Below are 17,016 nucleotides of genomic sequence, written 5' to 3' on the forward strand. Positions count from 1 at the left end.
AAAAGTGATGAAACCTTCAAGTATAAGTCCAAATGGAGATAGCAACCTTGGACCTTGCATAAAGCAAACATATATCATGGTTGTGGAGAAAGTGAGGACTGCAGATGCTGGAGATCAGAGCTGAAAATGTGTTGCTGGAAAAGCCCTCCTGAAGAAGGGCTCATGCCCGAAACATCGATTCTCCTGCTCCTTGGATGCTGCCTGACCTGCTGCGCTTTTCCAGCGACACATTTTCAGCATATATCATGGTTGTGCCATATAGCCTGGTTGCTTGCAGAATCATGCAATATTTATTCTCTACTCACTGTTAAGCATGACAGCACATTCACAGGTCACTGAGATTTATAGACTGTCACCAATCAAATTGAAAATATGAAAATGAAAGCAGGTGGATATTTCTCACTGGAGCATGGCTATTAAGGAAGAATGTTTTCCTTTTCAGAACAGTATTCAACTATAAATTTTCAGCCACGTCATTCCACATAATGTAAAACTACCTCATGCAGGAACAATTACAACTGGAAGGGACGGCATTGGTCCTTTAGAGACTGAAATCTGTCGTCCTTATCTGACCTGGACTACATGTGATTCCAGATCCATGGCTTCATTAACTGCCCTCTGAAATGGTCCAGAAAACCACTCAGTTTAAGGGTAATTAGGGATGGGCAACAAAGACTGGCATTGTCTGTAATGTCCATATCTCCTGAAAAAAAGAAAATCAGGATGGCATAACCCTCAAAGCACTCTAAACCACTATGATGCAATTCTGATTCCTTCTCACAACACTAACTGGGGTCTCAGTTTCTCAACAGGACTATCAAAGGAAACAAAAAAATCAACTAACTGTAGTTTATGTCGGGACTTCCACATCCTCAGTATGTCCCAGTGCATTTCATGGCCAATGAATGTTTACAACTGTAGTCACTGCTCTCAGACTGGCAAAGATAATACCCAATTTATACAAAGGAAGGTTCCACATCAAACAGATTAATGACCAATCAATCTATTTTAGCCAAGAAATAAATGCTGGTGAGGAATTGGCAGAAAAGGTTTCAAATAATCTCACGAATGACAGAAGTGATCTGGTAGAAAGTCTCACCTAAAAGATGACAGCTCCATGAGTTATGATGTCCCTTACTGACTGCTCAAGTGTCAGTCAGCATTACATAGCTAGGAGCATAGGAACTGTAGTTAGTTATTTAGCCTATAAGACTGCTCTGCCAGTTAATTACAGCATGGCTGATCATCTCTCTCACTGATACTTTTCCACACTGTCTCACAGTGATATCCTTTCATATCATTAGTTTCCAAAATCAGTTTGATGAGCTGTTAAATCTGAGAAAGATAATTTTTTCATATGCAAATATATTGAGAGATATTGTCCAAAGACAAGTATATGGAGTTAGGCCACAGAACAGCCATGATCACATTGAATGGTGGAACAGGCTCGAGAAGCTGAATGGCCTACTCACGCTCTTATGTTCCCAAACCTATCAATTTCTTTTTTGAGCATGCCCAATATAAGAGCTTCATTCCTTAGCCCTCTGGGATAAGGAATTCCTAAGATTCACTTCATGCATCTATCACCTAACCCCAAAACCAAATTTCATTCTATTCCGCATTTACCTCACATACTTACCCTTTCACTGAGACTGTCAAATTGGCAGGCTTATTTTGTTGAACATTTAAATCACAGAATACTGCAAAGGTCTGCTGCAAAAAGGATAATGATTTCCACAAAATTCACCATCACTGTTGGATTCATAAATTCCTGTTCAGGTTCATAACAGGAGGTCCCTGTCCAGAAATTTCCAATACAATCCTGTGAAGGCAATTGGGTAATTTTTAATCCAATCAAGGTCGGAAATAGGATTTACAATCCTGATTGGAATATCTTGCACTGGGTCTCTCTCCCTCATACTGTTGAGGTGCTTGCCAGGTTGCTGGTGTGGTTGGACACTGTAATTTTCTGACACTAGATTACTGTCACTGAACCAGTGTGATACTTGGAATCAGCAAGTGCAGCCAAGAAATTGGAGAGAAGACTCACCCTGTATTGATTCTGTGGTTGTTTATTTTCAATAACCTTGCTGATCATGAAGCTGTTGGTATTCCCTAATCCATTCATGACTGAGTGATTTGATCTGTAAACTGATGAAGGGCTTCTGCCCGAAATGTCGATTTTCCTGCTCCTCAGATGCTGCCTGACCTGCTGTGCTTTTCCAGCATCATTCTAATCTTGACTCTGATCTCCAGCATCTGCAGCCCTTACTTTCACCTATAATCAACACTGGTCATGTTATAAATGGAAGTTCTGCTTTTTCAAAGTAGCTGGCCCATATGAAACACAGGCTGAAACTGGGACCGACTTTTCCCAGTTGGTCAATATCATGTGTCTACAGGCTTTGCTTTATTACAATCCTCAAAAAGTCTTCCTTTGCTGGTTATTTGCAGGCAAGCACCTTTCCTGCTGTCTCTCTACTGCTAGCCTACTGATAACGTGGAACAATCCTGACTGTGACATGATGCTAATACAATCTACAGGACCGTGATTTTCAAACCTGGCCTACATTGGGTCCTGACCATAGAGTTGCTTTGGCACAGATGGAAGCCATTTGACCAACTGAACTGATGTCAGCTCTTTATAGAGCAATCAGTTCATTTCCATTTCCCCCTCCATTCCCATCTCCCTGTGAACATTTTTTTCCGTCAAATGCCCATCAAATATCCCTTTGACATTTGTCATTGTCTCTGCTTCCACCAGCCTCACAAGCAGCAAGTTAATACTACTTATTGCATAAAAGAAGTTCTCCTTCACATTCCTCCAATGCCAAAACTGTCCTCTACACCTTCCATCAACTAATAAAATAGAGATAGCTGAATAAGGATGTATTGCAGCTGTACTATATGGGAGCTAGTGAAAGCTGGTGTGAATCATGGCAATCACATATGCAGAAAGTGTTGGCTGCTCGATCAGCTTCATCTCAGAACTGATGAGGTAAAGTCCAAGTTGCGGACATTGCAGCACATCAGGATCTCAAAGGTGTTGTTGTCCTGAACTTTGGCGCCATGTGGCTGAACAGAAACTTGGAGTGGAAGGGTCAAAAAAAGAGGATGCAGAAATGCTTCAGTGTGATTTGGAAACGTTGCATGAGTAGGCAAATGCATGGCAGATGACGTATAATCTGGATGAATGTGAAGTTGTCCATTTTGGTGGCAAAACAGGATGGCAGATTTTCATCGGAATGGCAATAAATTGGGAAAGGGGGAGGTGCAATGAGACCTGGGTTTCCACATATAGTAGTTGCTAAAAGTAAACATGTAGATGCAACAGGCAGTGAAGAAGGTAAATGGTATGTTGACCTTCATAGTGAGAAGATTTAATTACAGGAGTAGGGATGTCTTACTGCAATTGTACAAAGCCCAGGTGAGACCACACCTAGAGCATTGTGTTCAGTTTTGGTCCCCTTATCTGAAGAAGGATGCTCTGGATATCATAGAAAGCTATAAAATTCTAATAGAAGTAATGATGTGGAGGTGCCAGTGTTGAACTGGGGTGGACAAGGTTAAAAATCACACAATAAAGGTAGGCAGGGTAAATGCCGAAAGGATATTCTTGATGATTGGGAATCCAAAACAGAGGTCACAGTTTTAGGATACAAGACAGGTAATTTAAGTCTGAGATGACGAGAAGTTTCTTTACCCAGACAATGGTGAGCCTGTCGAATCCTCTGCCACACAATGCAAAACATTGAAACCAAAACATTGAATATTTTCAAGTAGGAATTAGACATAGTTTTTCATGCTAAAGGAATCACAAGGTAGGTGGAGAAAGCAAAAAAAGGTACAGAATTGGATTAAAAAACCCTGAAATTTCTGGAGAACCTCAGTAGGTCTGGCAACGTGTGGAGAGAAAGTTGAGTTGGATCGTCAACCAAAATTAACCACTGACTTCCATTATAACACTAGGAATTTTTTAAAAACACCCCCTCCAGCTTCTGTATTCTTTTCATAATTTGGAAAGCAAAACTATTCAGAGTGCTTCAAATATGTCTTCTCTGCTTTTCAACTCTTCCTACAAGATATAAATCTTCATGATTTCTTTGCTGTTTCATAGATTAACTAACTTGAATTGGAATTCTTATTTGTTTATTGGTATACACAGATTCCTTTGCACTGAAACTTTCCTACAACACACAGACCTTTTGTGAAGCTTATTTGCCAATGGAGTTTATCAATGTCTATCTGTACACTTTCATAATCCTCTCCATTATTAACTACACTTGACAATCTGGTATCATCTACAAAGTTTGAACCTGGACTTTTAATTCCAGAGTATGAATTGTTTACTTGAATGGTGATACCACTACTAATCCTCGTGGAATACCATTTCTCACATTTTGCCAAGCCAAGTGACTATCTTTAACTTTCACATTACTGTATATGCAATTCACTGTCCACTATGCTACTTGGTTCCTTTCTCCATTGTTTAGGCTATAGTCATGAGTGCCCCTTGCAGCTCCTTAAGGAATGTAAATAACCATAAGAGATACCACAGTGATTCATGTTTTTAAAAAGCGATCAACAAACTTAACAAATCTCTTTGAAGAGGTAACAAATTTTGTATGTGTGGGAAACGTAGTCGATGGAGTTTTTTTAGATATGCTGACTCAGACACGTTTGGGATGATGGCATCTAACCATTTCTGAGATGATTTATGGGTTTTTGCCAATTTAGTCGAAGTATTAAGGTTGAAATTCACTAGTTTGAAATTATGACTCTTGTCATTTGCAGAGCCACTGGGGACTACAAGTTTGCTTTTTACACACCACCCAGTATAGCTTAGATCAACATCAAATGCAAGGCACAATTTTCTACCCATAGATGGGGGCTCAGCACTTTTAGGAAGAGTATATGAGCAAATGGAGAATAAAAAGGCTGAATGAAATATACATGGCTTCTTTGTATTTCCTGTTAAGATGATTTATTATTCAATTTACAATTTCTTCCCAGCTATAAACCTCCTGTGAAATTTGTTTCCTGAAGTTGAGATATATAGTACTTGTTGTAGTGGTCCATGAGTAAAGTTGACAAGATGGCCTCCTGGGGCTTTATAGCTGCCACAAAATGTCTGAAAGGGGTTGGTAGCTACATTTAGCAGATGTTTACAGTCTGACTTGTGGTCTCCCATATAGAGATACTGGATAAGATGTTTCTTTCTCCATAGAAGGAAACATTAGAGATGTTACTTAGATTTCTGTAAACAGTCAGTCCTAAACAAATAAGCATTTTAATAAGGGACATTTTTGAAAGGCCTTGTTTAGCCACAGTCTGAAGTTTGTTACTTAGTAAAAAGTTGACAGAAAAGTCTGATCTTACAGTATTCTGAACTTTTTAGGCAATTGTAAAATTAGAAATGTAAACAACAAATTCATGTGAAAAGGTTGGTTGCATTCCTTGAGCAAATGTTTATAGGCAGTAGAGAGGCCCTTTGCATTATTAGGGAGATAAGGCAATAAATGATGTAAACAGACAACCTCTCTGTGGACTGTTTTCAAGACATCAATATTTATTTCCCCAAGTTCCCTCATTTCCATGTCTTTCTCCATAGTGAGAACTGACGCGAAATATTTGTCTGAAAATTAGCTGCCACATTAAGTAAATCACAAAAGTGACTATGCTTCCGAAGTACTTAATTAACTGTGAAGCTCATTGTGACATCCAGAAGTCAAAAAGGTTTTTTTTTAATGCAAGTTATTTTCTTTCTCAGTTGAGGCTAATTCCAATTATTTCAAAATTTAGCCATTATCTAATATAATCCTCTTGCATGCACATCACGAGTCCCATTCTTCAATATGTTGTCTATTAAGTACATTCCAAAAGAAATGATGTTTTCACCAAGGTGTCTTTTTCTTCTCATTTTCTTTCATAATACTTTCCAGCAGTTTTTCTTTGTTTTATTTGAATTCTAATTGACCTCCTCCTCCACTTCTTAAATCACTGGAGAAAAATCTTTTAATTCAGCTGAGTTGCCAATTAACCAGATGAAATCCAAATCAACATAGCAGAAAGTATATTTTTCCTTTCATAAAAAAAAGGATACTAGTTTTATAATAAAATACCCTCCAGAATTCTTCTAGTACACATTTGTTCATGGATTTTGGACATTACTGGGTATTTTATTACCCTTTCCTAATTCATTTTGTGAAGGTCATGCTGAGTCATCTTCTTGAATTGCTGCAGTCCATGTTGTACAGACTTAACCACAATGTTGTTCAGGTGGGAATTCCAAGATTTTGACCCAGTGACACTGAATGAACGGCGATATATTTCCAAATTAGGATGATGAATGGCTTGGAGGGAAACTTGCAGGTCACAGTGTTACCATGTATCCACTGTCCTTCAAAGTGATAGAGGTCACACATTTGGAAGGCACTGTCAAAGAAGCTCTGTGAGTTGTTGCAGTACATTTTGAAGATGGTGCAAATTATGTGTTAATGGTGAAGGGAGTGAATGCTGAAGGTGGTAGACAGGGTACCAACCAATGATGCTGCTTAGCCCTAGACAGCATTGTTGGAATTGCACTGACCTCAGCAAATAGACTGGATTCCACCATCAACTGCTTTGAGCTCTGTAAATGGTGGATAGGCTGTGGAGAGTCAGAAGGGGAGATACTTACTCCCGAAATACCAGCCTCTGATACGTTACTACAGCCGCCACAGTATTTAGCTATTGCATTCTGATCACCACCAGGTGATCACCACCAGTGATAACCACTAGGATATTTGTGGTGGGAATTCAGCAACAATAATATCAATGGGAGGTAGCGTAGCTTTCGCTTCTTGGAAATAGCATTGTATGCAGGTGCAGCAAGTAATCAGGAAAGCTAATAGAATGTTAAGGTTTATATCAAGGAGAACTGAATGCAAGAGTAAGGAGGTTATGGTTCAGTTAAATAGGGCATCGGCAAGACTGCATCTGGAGCATTGAGTACAGTGCTCGTCACGATACTTACAGAAGGTTGTTCATGCATTGGAAGCAATTCAGAGAAGGCCTAGTAGACTAATATCTGGAATGAGGTAAAAACAATGACTGCAGATGCTGGAAACCAGATTCTGGATTAGTGGTGCTGGTTGTAGAGAGAGGAGGAAAACTTCTTCAAGGCAGGCATCCTTGCAAGAGGATTCAATGAGCAGACTGCCTTTTGTAGAAAGGCCAGACAGGCTAGTCTTGAATCCTTTGGCATTCAGAAGTGTCAAAAGTGACTTCATTGAAGCATATAAGATTCTGAGGGGACTTGACCAGTTGGATGTTGGAAGGATGTTTCCTCTTGTAAGACAATCTAGAACTAGGGGTCATAGTTATAAAATAAGGCGACGTCCATTTAAAATAGAAATGAGGAAATACTTTTTCTCAAAGTTTTGAGAATCTTTGGAATTCCCTTTCTCAAAAAGCAGTGGTTAAGCATCTTTCAAAGTTTTCAAGGCAGGAGTGAGATAGATGATTGTCAAGGTTTAAGATTAAAATTAGATCGCCCATGATCTTGTTGAATGGTAGAGCAGACTTGAAGGCCCAAGTGGCCTATTTTGTTCCTTGCTCTTTATTTGTAGATAATCATTGCAGATAGTGGACGCAGACATGGGGATTGCTGGGTACGTGAACCAATATAGTCAGGTTGGGGCTAAACCTGAGACACTACACATGTAGTGTATCCAACCCGTCCTCCTCCTCCTCCAACCAAAAAGAAACAGAGTCTGTAGAGGGTTGGTAAAGTAAGGCTTTTCTTTTGCATTTATTCAATCTCTGTTGGTCATTTAGAGAAGAGGGGATGGATGCTAGGGCAGTTGCATGTTCCTCTTGCAGGATGTGGGAGGTGAGGGTCACCATTTGTGTCCGCGCTGACTTCGCCAGCAAGTTCCAACTCCAGCTCCTCGGAGACCACAATAGGGAACTGGAGCTGGAACTGGATGAACTTCGGATCATTCAGGAGGCTAAGGGGGTGATAGAGAGGAGTTATTGGGAAGTAGTTACACTTAAGTTACAGGATAAAGGTAGCTGGGTGACTGTCAGGAGAGGGAAAGGGAAAAGAAAGACAGTCACACTGTGGCCATTCCCCTCAATAATAAGTATACCATTTTGGATACTGCTGGGGGAGATGACCTAACGGGAAAAGCCACAGCGGCCAGGTTTCTGGCACTGAGCCTGGCTCTGTGGCACAGAAGGGAAGTGCGGAGAATAGAGGAGCCTTAGTGATAGGAGATGCAATTGTGAGAGAAACAATCATGAAATTGTGCAGTTGCGAGTGAGACGTCTGGATGGTATGTTGCCTCCTGGGTGCCAGGGTCAGGGATGTCTCAGATCGAGTCTACAGGATTCTTAAGTGGGAGGGAGAGCAGCCAGAAGTTGTGGTACACATAGGTACCAATGACATAGGTAGGGAAAGAGAAAAGAACCTGAAAAGAAACTAAAGGGAGTTAGATTGGAAGCTAGAAGTCAGGACGGGCAGAGTAGTAATCTCAGGATTGCTACCAGTGCCACGAGCTAGTGAGGCTAGAAATAGAGAACGAGTGCAGATGAACATGTGGCTGCAGGGCTGGTGTAGAAGGGAGGACTTCAGATATGTGGATCACTGGGATACCTTTTGGGGAAGGTGGGACCTGTACAAGAAGGACGGGTTGCACCTGAACTGGAACGGCACCATTATCCTAGGCGGGAGGATTGCTAGAGCTCTTCGGGTGGGTTTAAACTAGATTGGTGGGGAGTGGGGGGGTAAGAACAGAAGCTACTGGTCAGATGATGGAGTAGGTAGTGAACAGTCAGATACAGCATGCAGTGAGTCGGTGAAGAGAGATAGGCACTTGATAGGGCAAAGTTGTGGTTAGTGTCTTGGGTTGAAGTGTGTCTATTTTAATGCAAGTATTATCAGGAATAAGTGTGACAAACTTAAAGCATGGATCAGTACTTGAAACTATGATGTTGTGGCCATTACGGAGACTTGGATATTGCAGGAGCAAGAATGGTTGTAGGATGTTCCACAGTTCAGACGTTTCAGAAGGAATGGTGGGGTGGGGTGGGGGGACGTATATAAGAAGTGGAGGAGTGATATCAGGGATAGTATTATAGCTGTAGAAAAGGTGGTCATCAAGGAGGGTTTGTCTACATAGTCAGTATAGTCAGAAACAGGAAAGGAGCAGTCACTTTATTGGGAGTTTTCTATAGAACCCCCAATAAGAACAGAGACACGGAGGAGTGGATTGGGAGGCAGATTTTGGAAAGGTGCAGAAGGAACAGGGTTGTTGTCATGGATGACTTTAACTTCCCTAATATTGATTGGAACCTACTTAGTTCAAACAGTTTGGATGAAGCAGTTTTTGTCAGGTGTGTCCAGGAAGGGTTCCTGACTCAATATGTAGACAGGCCAATGAGAGGGGAGACCATATTGGATTTGGCGCTTGGCAGCGAACCACGCCAAGTGTCAGATCTCTCGGTGGGAGAGCATTTTGGTGATAGTGATCACAACACCTGAACCTTTACTATCCGCATGGAGGGAGATAGGAACAGATGGTATGAGAAAGTATTTAAATGGGGGTGGGGGGTGGAATTACTATGCTATTAGGCAAGAACTGAGGCACCTACATTGGGAATAGATATTCTCTGGGTAATGCACAAAAGAAACGTGGCGGTTGTTTAGGAAGCATTTGCTGATAGTGCTGGATAGGTGTGTCCCACTGAGGCAAGGAAGGGATAGTAGGTTGAAAGAACCTTGGATGACAAGGGATGTGGAACATCTAGTTAGGAGGAAAAAGGAAGCTTACTTAAAGTTGAGGAGGCAAGTATCAGACAGGGCTTTACAAGGTTACAAGGTAGCCAGGAAGGAACTGAAGAATTGTCTTGGGAGAACTGGAAGAGGGTAGGATTCAGGAAAACTCTAAGGCATTCTACACTTATGTGAGGAACAAAAGGATGGCCAGAGTAAGGGCAGGGCCAATCAGGGATAGTGGAGGGAAATTGTGCCTGGAGTCGGAGGAGGGTGGGGAGCTCCTTGATGAATACGTTGCTTCAGTATTCACTACTCAGAGGGACCTTGATGTTTCTGAGGACAGTGTGAAACAGACTGATATGCTTGAACAGGTTGATGTTAAAAAGGAGGATGTGTGAAAATTTTGAAAAAACGTAAGGGTAGATAAATCCTGTGGGCCGAAGGGGATATATCCTAGGTTACTACAGGAAACAAGGGAAGAGAGTGCAGCGCATTTGGTGATGATCTTTGCATCTTCACTGTCCACTGGAGTAGTGTCAGATGATTAGAGGGTGGCAAATGTTATTGTCTTGCTCAAGAAAGGGAATAGGGATAATCCTGGGAATTACAGATCAGTCAGTCTTACATCTGTAATGGGCAAAGTATTAGAGAGGATTCTGATAGACAGGATTCATGATTACTTGGAAAATCATAGTTTGATTATAGATAGTCAGCATGACTCTGTGAGGGGCAGGTCATGCCTCACAAACCTTATTGAATTCTTTGAGAATGCGACAAAACACATTGATGAAGGTACAGCAGTGGATGTGGTGTACATGGATTTTAGCAAGACATTTGATAAGGTTCCCCATGGTAGGCTTATTCAGAAAATAAGGAGGCTTGGGATGCAGTGAAATCTGGCTGTCTGGATACAGAATTGGCTGGCTCATAGAAGACAGTGTGGTGGTAGATGGGATGTATTCAGGCTGGAGCTCGGTGACCAGGGATCGGTTCTGGGACCTCTGCTCTTTGTGATTTTTATAAATGACTTGGATAAGGAAGTGGAAGAGTGGGTTAGTAAGTTTGCCGATGGCATGAAGATTGGTGATGTTGTGGATAGTATGGAGGGCTGTTGTAGGTTGCAACGGGACATTGACAGGATGCAGAATTGGGCTGATAAGTAGCAGATGGAGTTCAACTGGAGAAGTATGAAGTAATTCACTGTGGAAGGTTGAATTTGAATGCAGAATACAGGATTAAAGGCAGGATTCTTGGCAGTGTGGAGGAACAGAGGGATCTTGGGGTCCATGTCCATAGACCCCCTCAAAATTACCACCCAGGTTGATAGTCAGAAAGTGTGGTGCTGGAAACGCACAGCCGGTCAGCCAGCGTCCAAGGAGCAGGAGAGTTGACGTCTTGAGCATAAGCCCTTCATCAGGAATGGGGGTGCTTATGGAGCTGAAAGATAAATGGGAAGGGAGAGGTAGGACTGGGTGGAAGGTAGCTGGGAATGCGATAGGTGGATGAAGGTGGGGATGATGGTGATAGGTCGGAGCGGAGGGTGGAGCGGATAGGTGGGAAGGAAGATGGGTAGGTAGGACAGTTCAAGACAGCGGTGCCGAGTTGGAGAGTTGGATCTGGGATAAGGTGGGGGAAGGGGAAATAAGGAAACTGGTGAAATCGACATTGATCCCATGGTTCCAAGGCAGAAGATGAGCCATTCTTCCTCCAGGCATCAGGTGGCTAGAGTTTGGCGGTGGTGGAGGCCCAGGACTTGCATGTCCTTGGCAGTGTGGGAGGGGGAGTTGAAGTGTTTGGTGGGGTTGTTTAGTGCATGTCCCAGAAATGTTCACTGAAACATTCCGCAAGTTGGTTGTTAAGAAGGCGTGTGGTGTGTGGGCTTTCATTAGCAGGGGGATTGAGTGTAAGAGCTGCGAGGATATGCTGCAGCTCTATAAAGCCCTGATTAAACCATACTTGGAATTTTGTGTTCAGTTCTAGCTGCCTCATTATGGGAAAGATGTGGAAGCTTTAGAGTGGGTACAGAGGAGATTTACCAGGATGCTGCCTGGATTGGAGGGCATGTCTTATGAAGAAAGGTTGAGGGAGCTAGGACTTTTCTCACTGAAGCAAAGAAGGACGAGAGGTGACTTGATGGAGGTGTACATGCTGATGGCAGGCATAGAGAGAGTGGATAGCCAGAGACTTTCTCCATGGCAGAAATGTCTATCACGAGGAGGCATAATTTTAAGGTAATTGGAGGAAGGTTTCAGGGAGATGTCAGAGATAAGTTCTTTACACAGAGTGCTGGGTGTGTGGAATGCACTGCAGCAGTTGTAGTAGAGTCAGATACATTAGGGACATTTAAGCGACTCTTGGATAGGCACAATGGAAGATAGTATAATGAAGGGTATGTAGGTTTAGTCTGAACTTAGAGTAGGATAAAATGCCCTGGGGGAAACAGGAAAAGTTATCTTCAGACCAATCAGGTGATCAAATATAATCCAAATGATGACTTTAGATCTGATTTGCATCAATGCATTCCGACCTCCTTTACGAGATGATCTTTCCTCAAGTAAAAACAAGTTCAGCTCTCGCTTGATGGAGATCGGTGTACCAGCTTTCAACCATTTAGCCAGAAATCTATTCTACTAATGAACCAATCCCCACTTTAATGAATGTGTACAGAAGTCAATATGATACAGATACTTTCTTGGGACTGGTGGGCAGACAGATATGGGCATCAGCCTCCCCAGTGCTCATCGGATGATTGGGTTGTTACAATAGAGTGGTGTTGGAAAAGCACAGCAGGTCAGGCAGCATCTGAGGAGCATGAAAATCAACGTTTCAGGCAAAAGTCCTTAATCAGGAATGAAGGCAGGGAGCTCTGGGGTGGAGAGATAAATGGGAGGGGGGGTGGGGCTGGGGAGAAAGTAGCCAAGAGTTGGCTGCGGTAGCAAGTCTGTTTCAGGACATGGTTGAAGAGCTTCAGGGCAGAGGAGATGACCTGGGGGTTGCAGTGAGACAGAGACTCACTGAGGTTCTTGTAGAGAGAGAAGGAGAACTTCTTCAAGGTAGGCATCCTTGCAAGAGGATCCGTAGTAAGGTTAAAATCAACTCTGCAAAAGTGAGGACTGCAAATGCTGGAAATCAGACTCTAGATTAGAGTGGTGCTGGAAAAGCACAGCAGGTCAGGCAGCATCCGAGCAGCAGCAAAAGCCCTTAATCAGGAATGAAGGCAGGGAGCCTGCATTGTTACATTGGTAATGTTTGAGTGGTTAGAGCAAAATCTGATCCTAACCTCACTTGACATCTATTTTGCAGCAGACAGCAGTGGAAATGAAACAGGAGAGCTTGTTAATTTTTAATTCCTTCAGAAGCTACGACTGTGAACTCCAACTTTCGCTTCTGTTTGCCAGATTTAGATTAGCTGACTGAGTATGAACTTGGACTTAAATGCGGGACCACTCGAGGATATAGGACACTGGGTAGTAAACTGCTGCAACAAACTATCTGGGCATTCTGCCCCAAAACGTTTATTATCAAAGTGTTATTCCTTCATAAGTACCAGCTGCAGTTTTGAGGTAGCATTCACTTTGTTCAGAAACCTATGTTCAAATCCCTCTCTTGAGGCTTGAACCTATAAGCAAGGGGAGGGAATGGTTTAGTGGTATCATTCCAGACTATTAATCCAGAGACTCAGGTAAAGCTCTAGGGAGCTGGGCTCGAGTCTTGCCATAGTAGATGATGGAATATGAATTCAATTAAATTCTGGAATTAAGATTCTAATGATGACGATGAAATTGTTGTTGATTGTTGGGAAAACAAAATCTGGTTCACTGACATTGTTCAGGGAAGAAAACTGCTGTCTTTATCTGCTCTCACCTGGAATGTGACATCAGACTGTAACTAACCTCTGGCTATAAATGCTGGCTCAGCCAGTGACACATGAAATAAAAAGGTTGATACTCCAGCACTGAGGAACTTTGAACAACAGGTGCTGCCACGAGACATTACATTGAGGTCCCAACTTCTATCTTAGGTCAATGTAAAAGTGGCAGCTTTAAAAGTAAGAGTAGGCCAATTCTCCAGTGTCCTGGCTAATATTTATCTTTTAACCAATATCATCAGAAAACAGATTACCTGGTCATTATAACATTCCTCTTTGTGGGATCTCGCTGTGAGCACATTGGCCGAAGCATTTGCTAGATTACAACGCTGAGTGCATTATATTTCAATGACCATAAAACGCTTCAGGACATTGTACGATCATGAAAGATGCTGTGGAAAGCTGCATAGAGATAGCCTGGTTTAATCTGTCACACAAATTACAGGAAAAACTTGTAAACTTGTCACATTAGAAATATGTTCACTGCAATAGAAAGTCTTCAGAGAACTCCTCAATGGAAGGTGACTAACTGTGTGATGCATTTTGTCTTTTTGTTACTTAACACTTTGTGACCCACATGATACTTATGGTTCTCACATTAATTAAAGGTTGAACTCTGATGACTCACCATGTGGAGGATCAGTATTCGTGCTGTCTGCAGTACATCAGAGGTGACAACCTGAAACAAAGAGATGAGACAGTGTTAGGATTCATGCCGTAATTCATCTGACTCAACTTTATTTCCACCTATGGGCCCTCCATCTTACTTGAAACTGCAGGTTAATGCAGGGGTATTGTTTTATACTGGCTTTCCTTTTCATTCAGTCATGGGAAGTTGGCATTGCTGGCTAGACTAGCATCTATTGCCCATCCCTAGTTGCCCAAAGGGCCGTTAAGAGTCAAACATATTATTTATCTGGAGTCACAGTACGTCACAGGTAAAGGGTGTTTTTTTTAATGACAATCGACAATGGTGACACAGACCCAGCAACTTTTCTAATTCCAGATTTCTTTTAGAATTTTTGTGTAATACTGGACTGGGAGTGTCACTAAGATCCACCATAAAGGGTGGAAAGAGCTGTACTCTCATATTAAATTTGAACTGATCCTCAATCGGTATTACCTTATGAAATATTGGCAATAAGCATTAGTAGTAAGAATGTTGGGATTTTTTTTGAGGAAAAGGAATGATCAGTTATGTATTTAATTGCTGGCAATGTGCAAGTCAGCTAGTTTCACATCTTCATTCTTCTCAAGCTGAACCCGATGCATTTTTCTCTAACTCCAGTCTCTTCCTTCATTACTCAGTTTAATGTGCCACATAAAACTTATAGAATATAAAAGGAAAGCTACAATAAGTGTGTCATATATATTCTCTATCATAGATAACTTCTGTTAGCACTCCATGTATTTTACCACAATGGAATTTTTTATTTTACAATTTGTTTTTGTTCTATCTTTTGGGGACCAATGACTGTTCATTTCCAATTGTTCGTGAGAAGGTGGTAGTGGGAAGCCTTCTTAAATTAATGCTGTCCATGTGGTATAGATACACACATAGTTCTTTTTGGGAGGGAAGGTCAGAAGACACATGACACCAGGTTATAGTCCAACAGGCTTACTAGAAATCACAAGCTTTCGGAGAGCTATTCCTTCATCAGGTGAAGTGGAGGGAGGGAGTTCCAGCATTTTGACACAATGACAGTGAAGAAACTGGTATATTATTCCGAGTTGGAGGGAAACTGGAGCTTGGTAGCTTGCCATGTCTCTGCTGCTCTTGCTCTTCCACGAGGTTTAGAAGATGCTGTCAAAGTATTTTCCATTGTGGCGGTGTGCATACTGTTGCCAGTGCGTGTTGGTATTGGAGGAAGCAAATGTTTAAGGAGGTGGATGGAGCACCACAAGCAGATTTTGTCCTGGATGGTATCCAGATTCCAGGAGTGGTTTGAAGCTACACACACCTAAACAAGTGGAAAATGTTCCAATGTACTCCTGATTTGTGCCTTGGAGATGGCTGACAGGCTTTGGTAAATCAGGTGGTGAGTGATTTGCCACATAACTCTGACCTGTTTCTGTAAGCAAAGTGTCACTAATCAGTTTCTGGTTAATGTCTGGATCAGTGGTGCTGGAAGAGCACAGCAATTCAGGCAGCATCCGAGGACAGGCAAAATCGACGTTTCTGGCAAAAGCCCTTCATCAGGAATAAAGGCAGAGAGCCTGAAGCGTGGGCTTTTGCCAGAAACGTCGATTTTGCCTGTCCTCGGATGCTGCCTGAATTGCTCTGCTCTTCCAGCACCACTGATCCAGAATCTGGTTTCCAGCATCTGCAGTCATTGTTTTTACCTCTATGAGAAAAGGGTGGTCAAAGCAAGACTGAGGGTGTTGTACTTAAATGCACATAGTATGCAAAACAAGGTAAATGAGCTTATAACACAGATTGAAATTGACAGGTATGATGTTGTGGCCATCACAGAGGCATGGCATGCTTGGGGAGGTCAGGGCTGGGAACTAAATATCCAAGAATGTGTCCTGTCGAAAGACAGACAGATGGGTACAGGGACAGAGTTACCTTGCTAGTAAGAAATAAAATTAAATTGATAGCAAGAAGTGATATAGAATCAGAAGGCATAGAATCTGCGTGGGTAAAGTTATAGAGTTATAGACTTATACAGTATGGAAACAGACCCTTCTGTCCAACTTGTCTGTGCCAATCAGATATCCTAAACTGGCCTAGTCCCATTTGCCAGCATTTATCTCATATCCCTCTAAACCCTTCCTATCTATGTACCCATCCAGATGCCTTTTAAATGTTGCAAATGTACCAGCCTCCGTAACCTCCTGTGTCAGCTCATTCCATACATGCACCACCTTCTGTGTGAAAAAGTTGCCCCTGAGGTCCTTCTTAAATCTTTCCCCAAACAACAAAAGAAAAAAGACCCCGATGGGAGTTATCTACAGGCCCATAGCAGTAGTCATAATGTGGGGCAGAAAATAAATCAGGAAGTAGAAAGGGCATGTAAGAAAGCCACTTTTGCAATAATCATAGGGAATTTCAATATGCAGGTGGACTGAGAAAATCTGGCTGGTAGCAGATCCCAAAAAAGGAACTAATGGAAAGTCTATGAGTTTTTTTTGGAGCAGCTTGTGGGAAGAACCCACGAGGGAATAGGCAATTCCGGATTTGGTGAAGTTTAATTAGATAGGTTTGATTAGGGAGCTTAAGGTGAAGGAACCCCGAGGGGACAGTGACCATAATATGATAGAATTCACTTGGCAGTTTGAAGGGAAAAGCTTGAATCAGATGTAACAGTATTCCAATTGAGTAAAGGTAACTACAAAGACATGAGAGAGGAGCTGGCCAGAGTTGATTGGAAAGGGCTGGGGGTGG

At 42.1% G+C, this 17,016-nt stretch overlaps 1 protein-coding gene across 1 annotated transcript in view; it reads right to left on the reverse strand.

The window, feature by feature from the left end:
* Positions 1-17,016, reverse strand: part of LOC122558639 (L-fucose kinase) — a 213,009-nt gene that overhangs the window by 97,266 nt on the left and 98,727 nt on the right. The window contains exon 3 of the mRNA XM_043707437.1: positions 14,257-14,307. Coding sequence (XP_043563372.1) covers positions 14,257-14,307 — 51 coding nt within the window. The remainder of the gene's footprint in view (positions 1-14,256; positions 14,308-17,016) is intronic.

This window comes from Chiloscyllium plagiosum, chromosome 17 (genome assembly GCF_004010195.1).
Source record: "Chiloscyllium plagiosum isolate BGI_BamShark_2017 chromosome 17, ASM401019v2, whole genome shotgun sequence".
Taxonomy (NCBI): Eukaryota; Metazoa; Chordata; class Chondrichthyes; order Orectolobiformes; family Hemiscylliidae; genus Chiloscyllium; species Chiloscyllium plagiosum.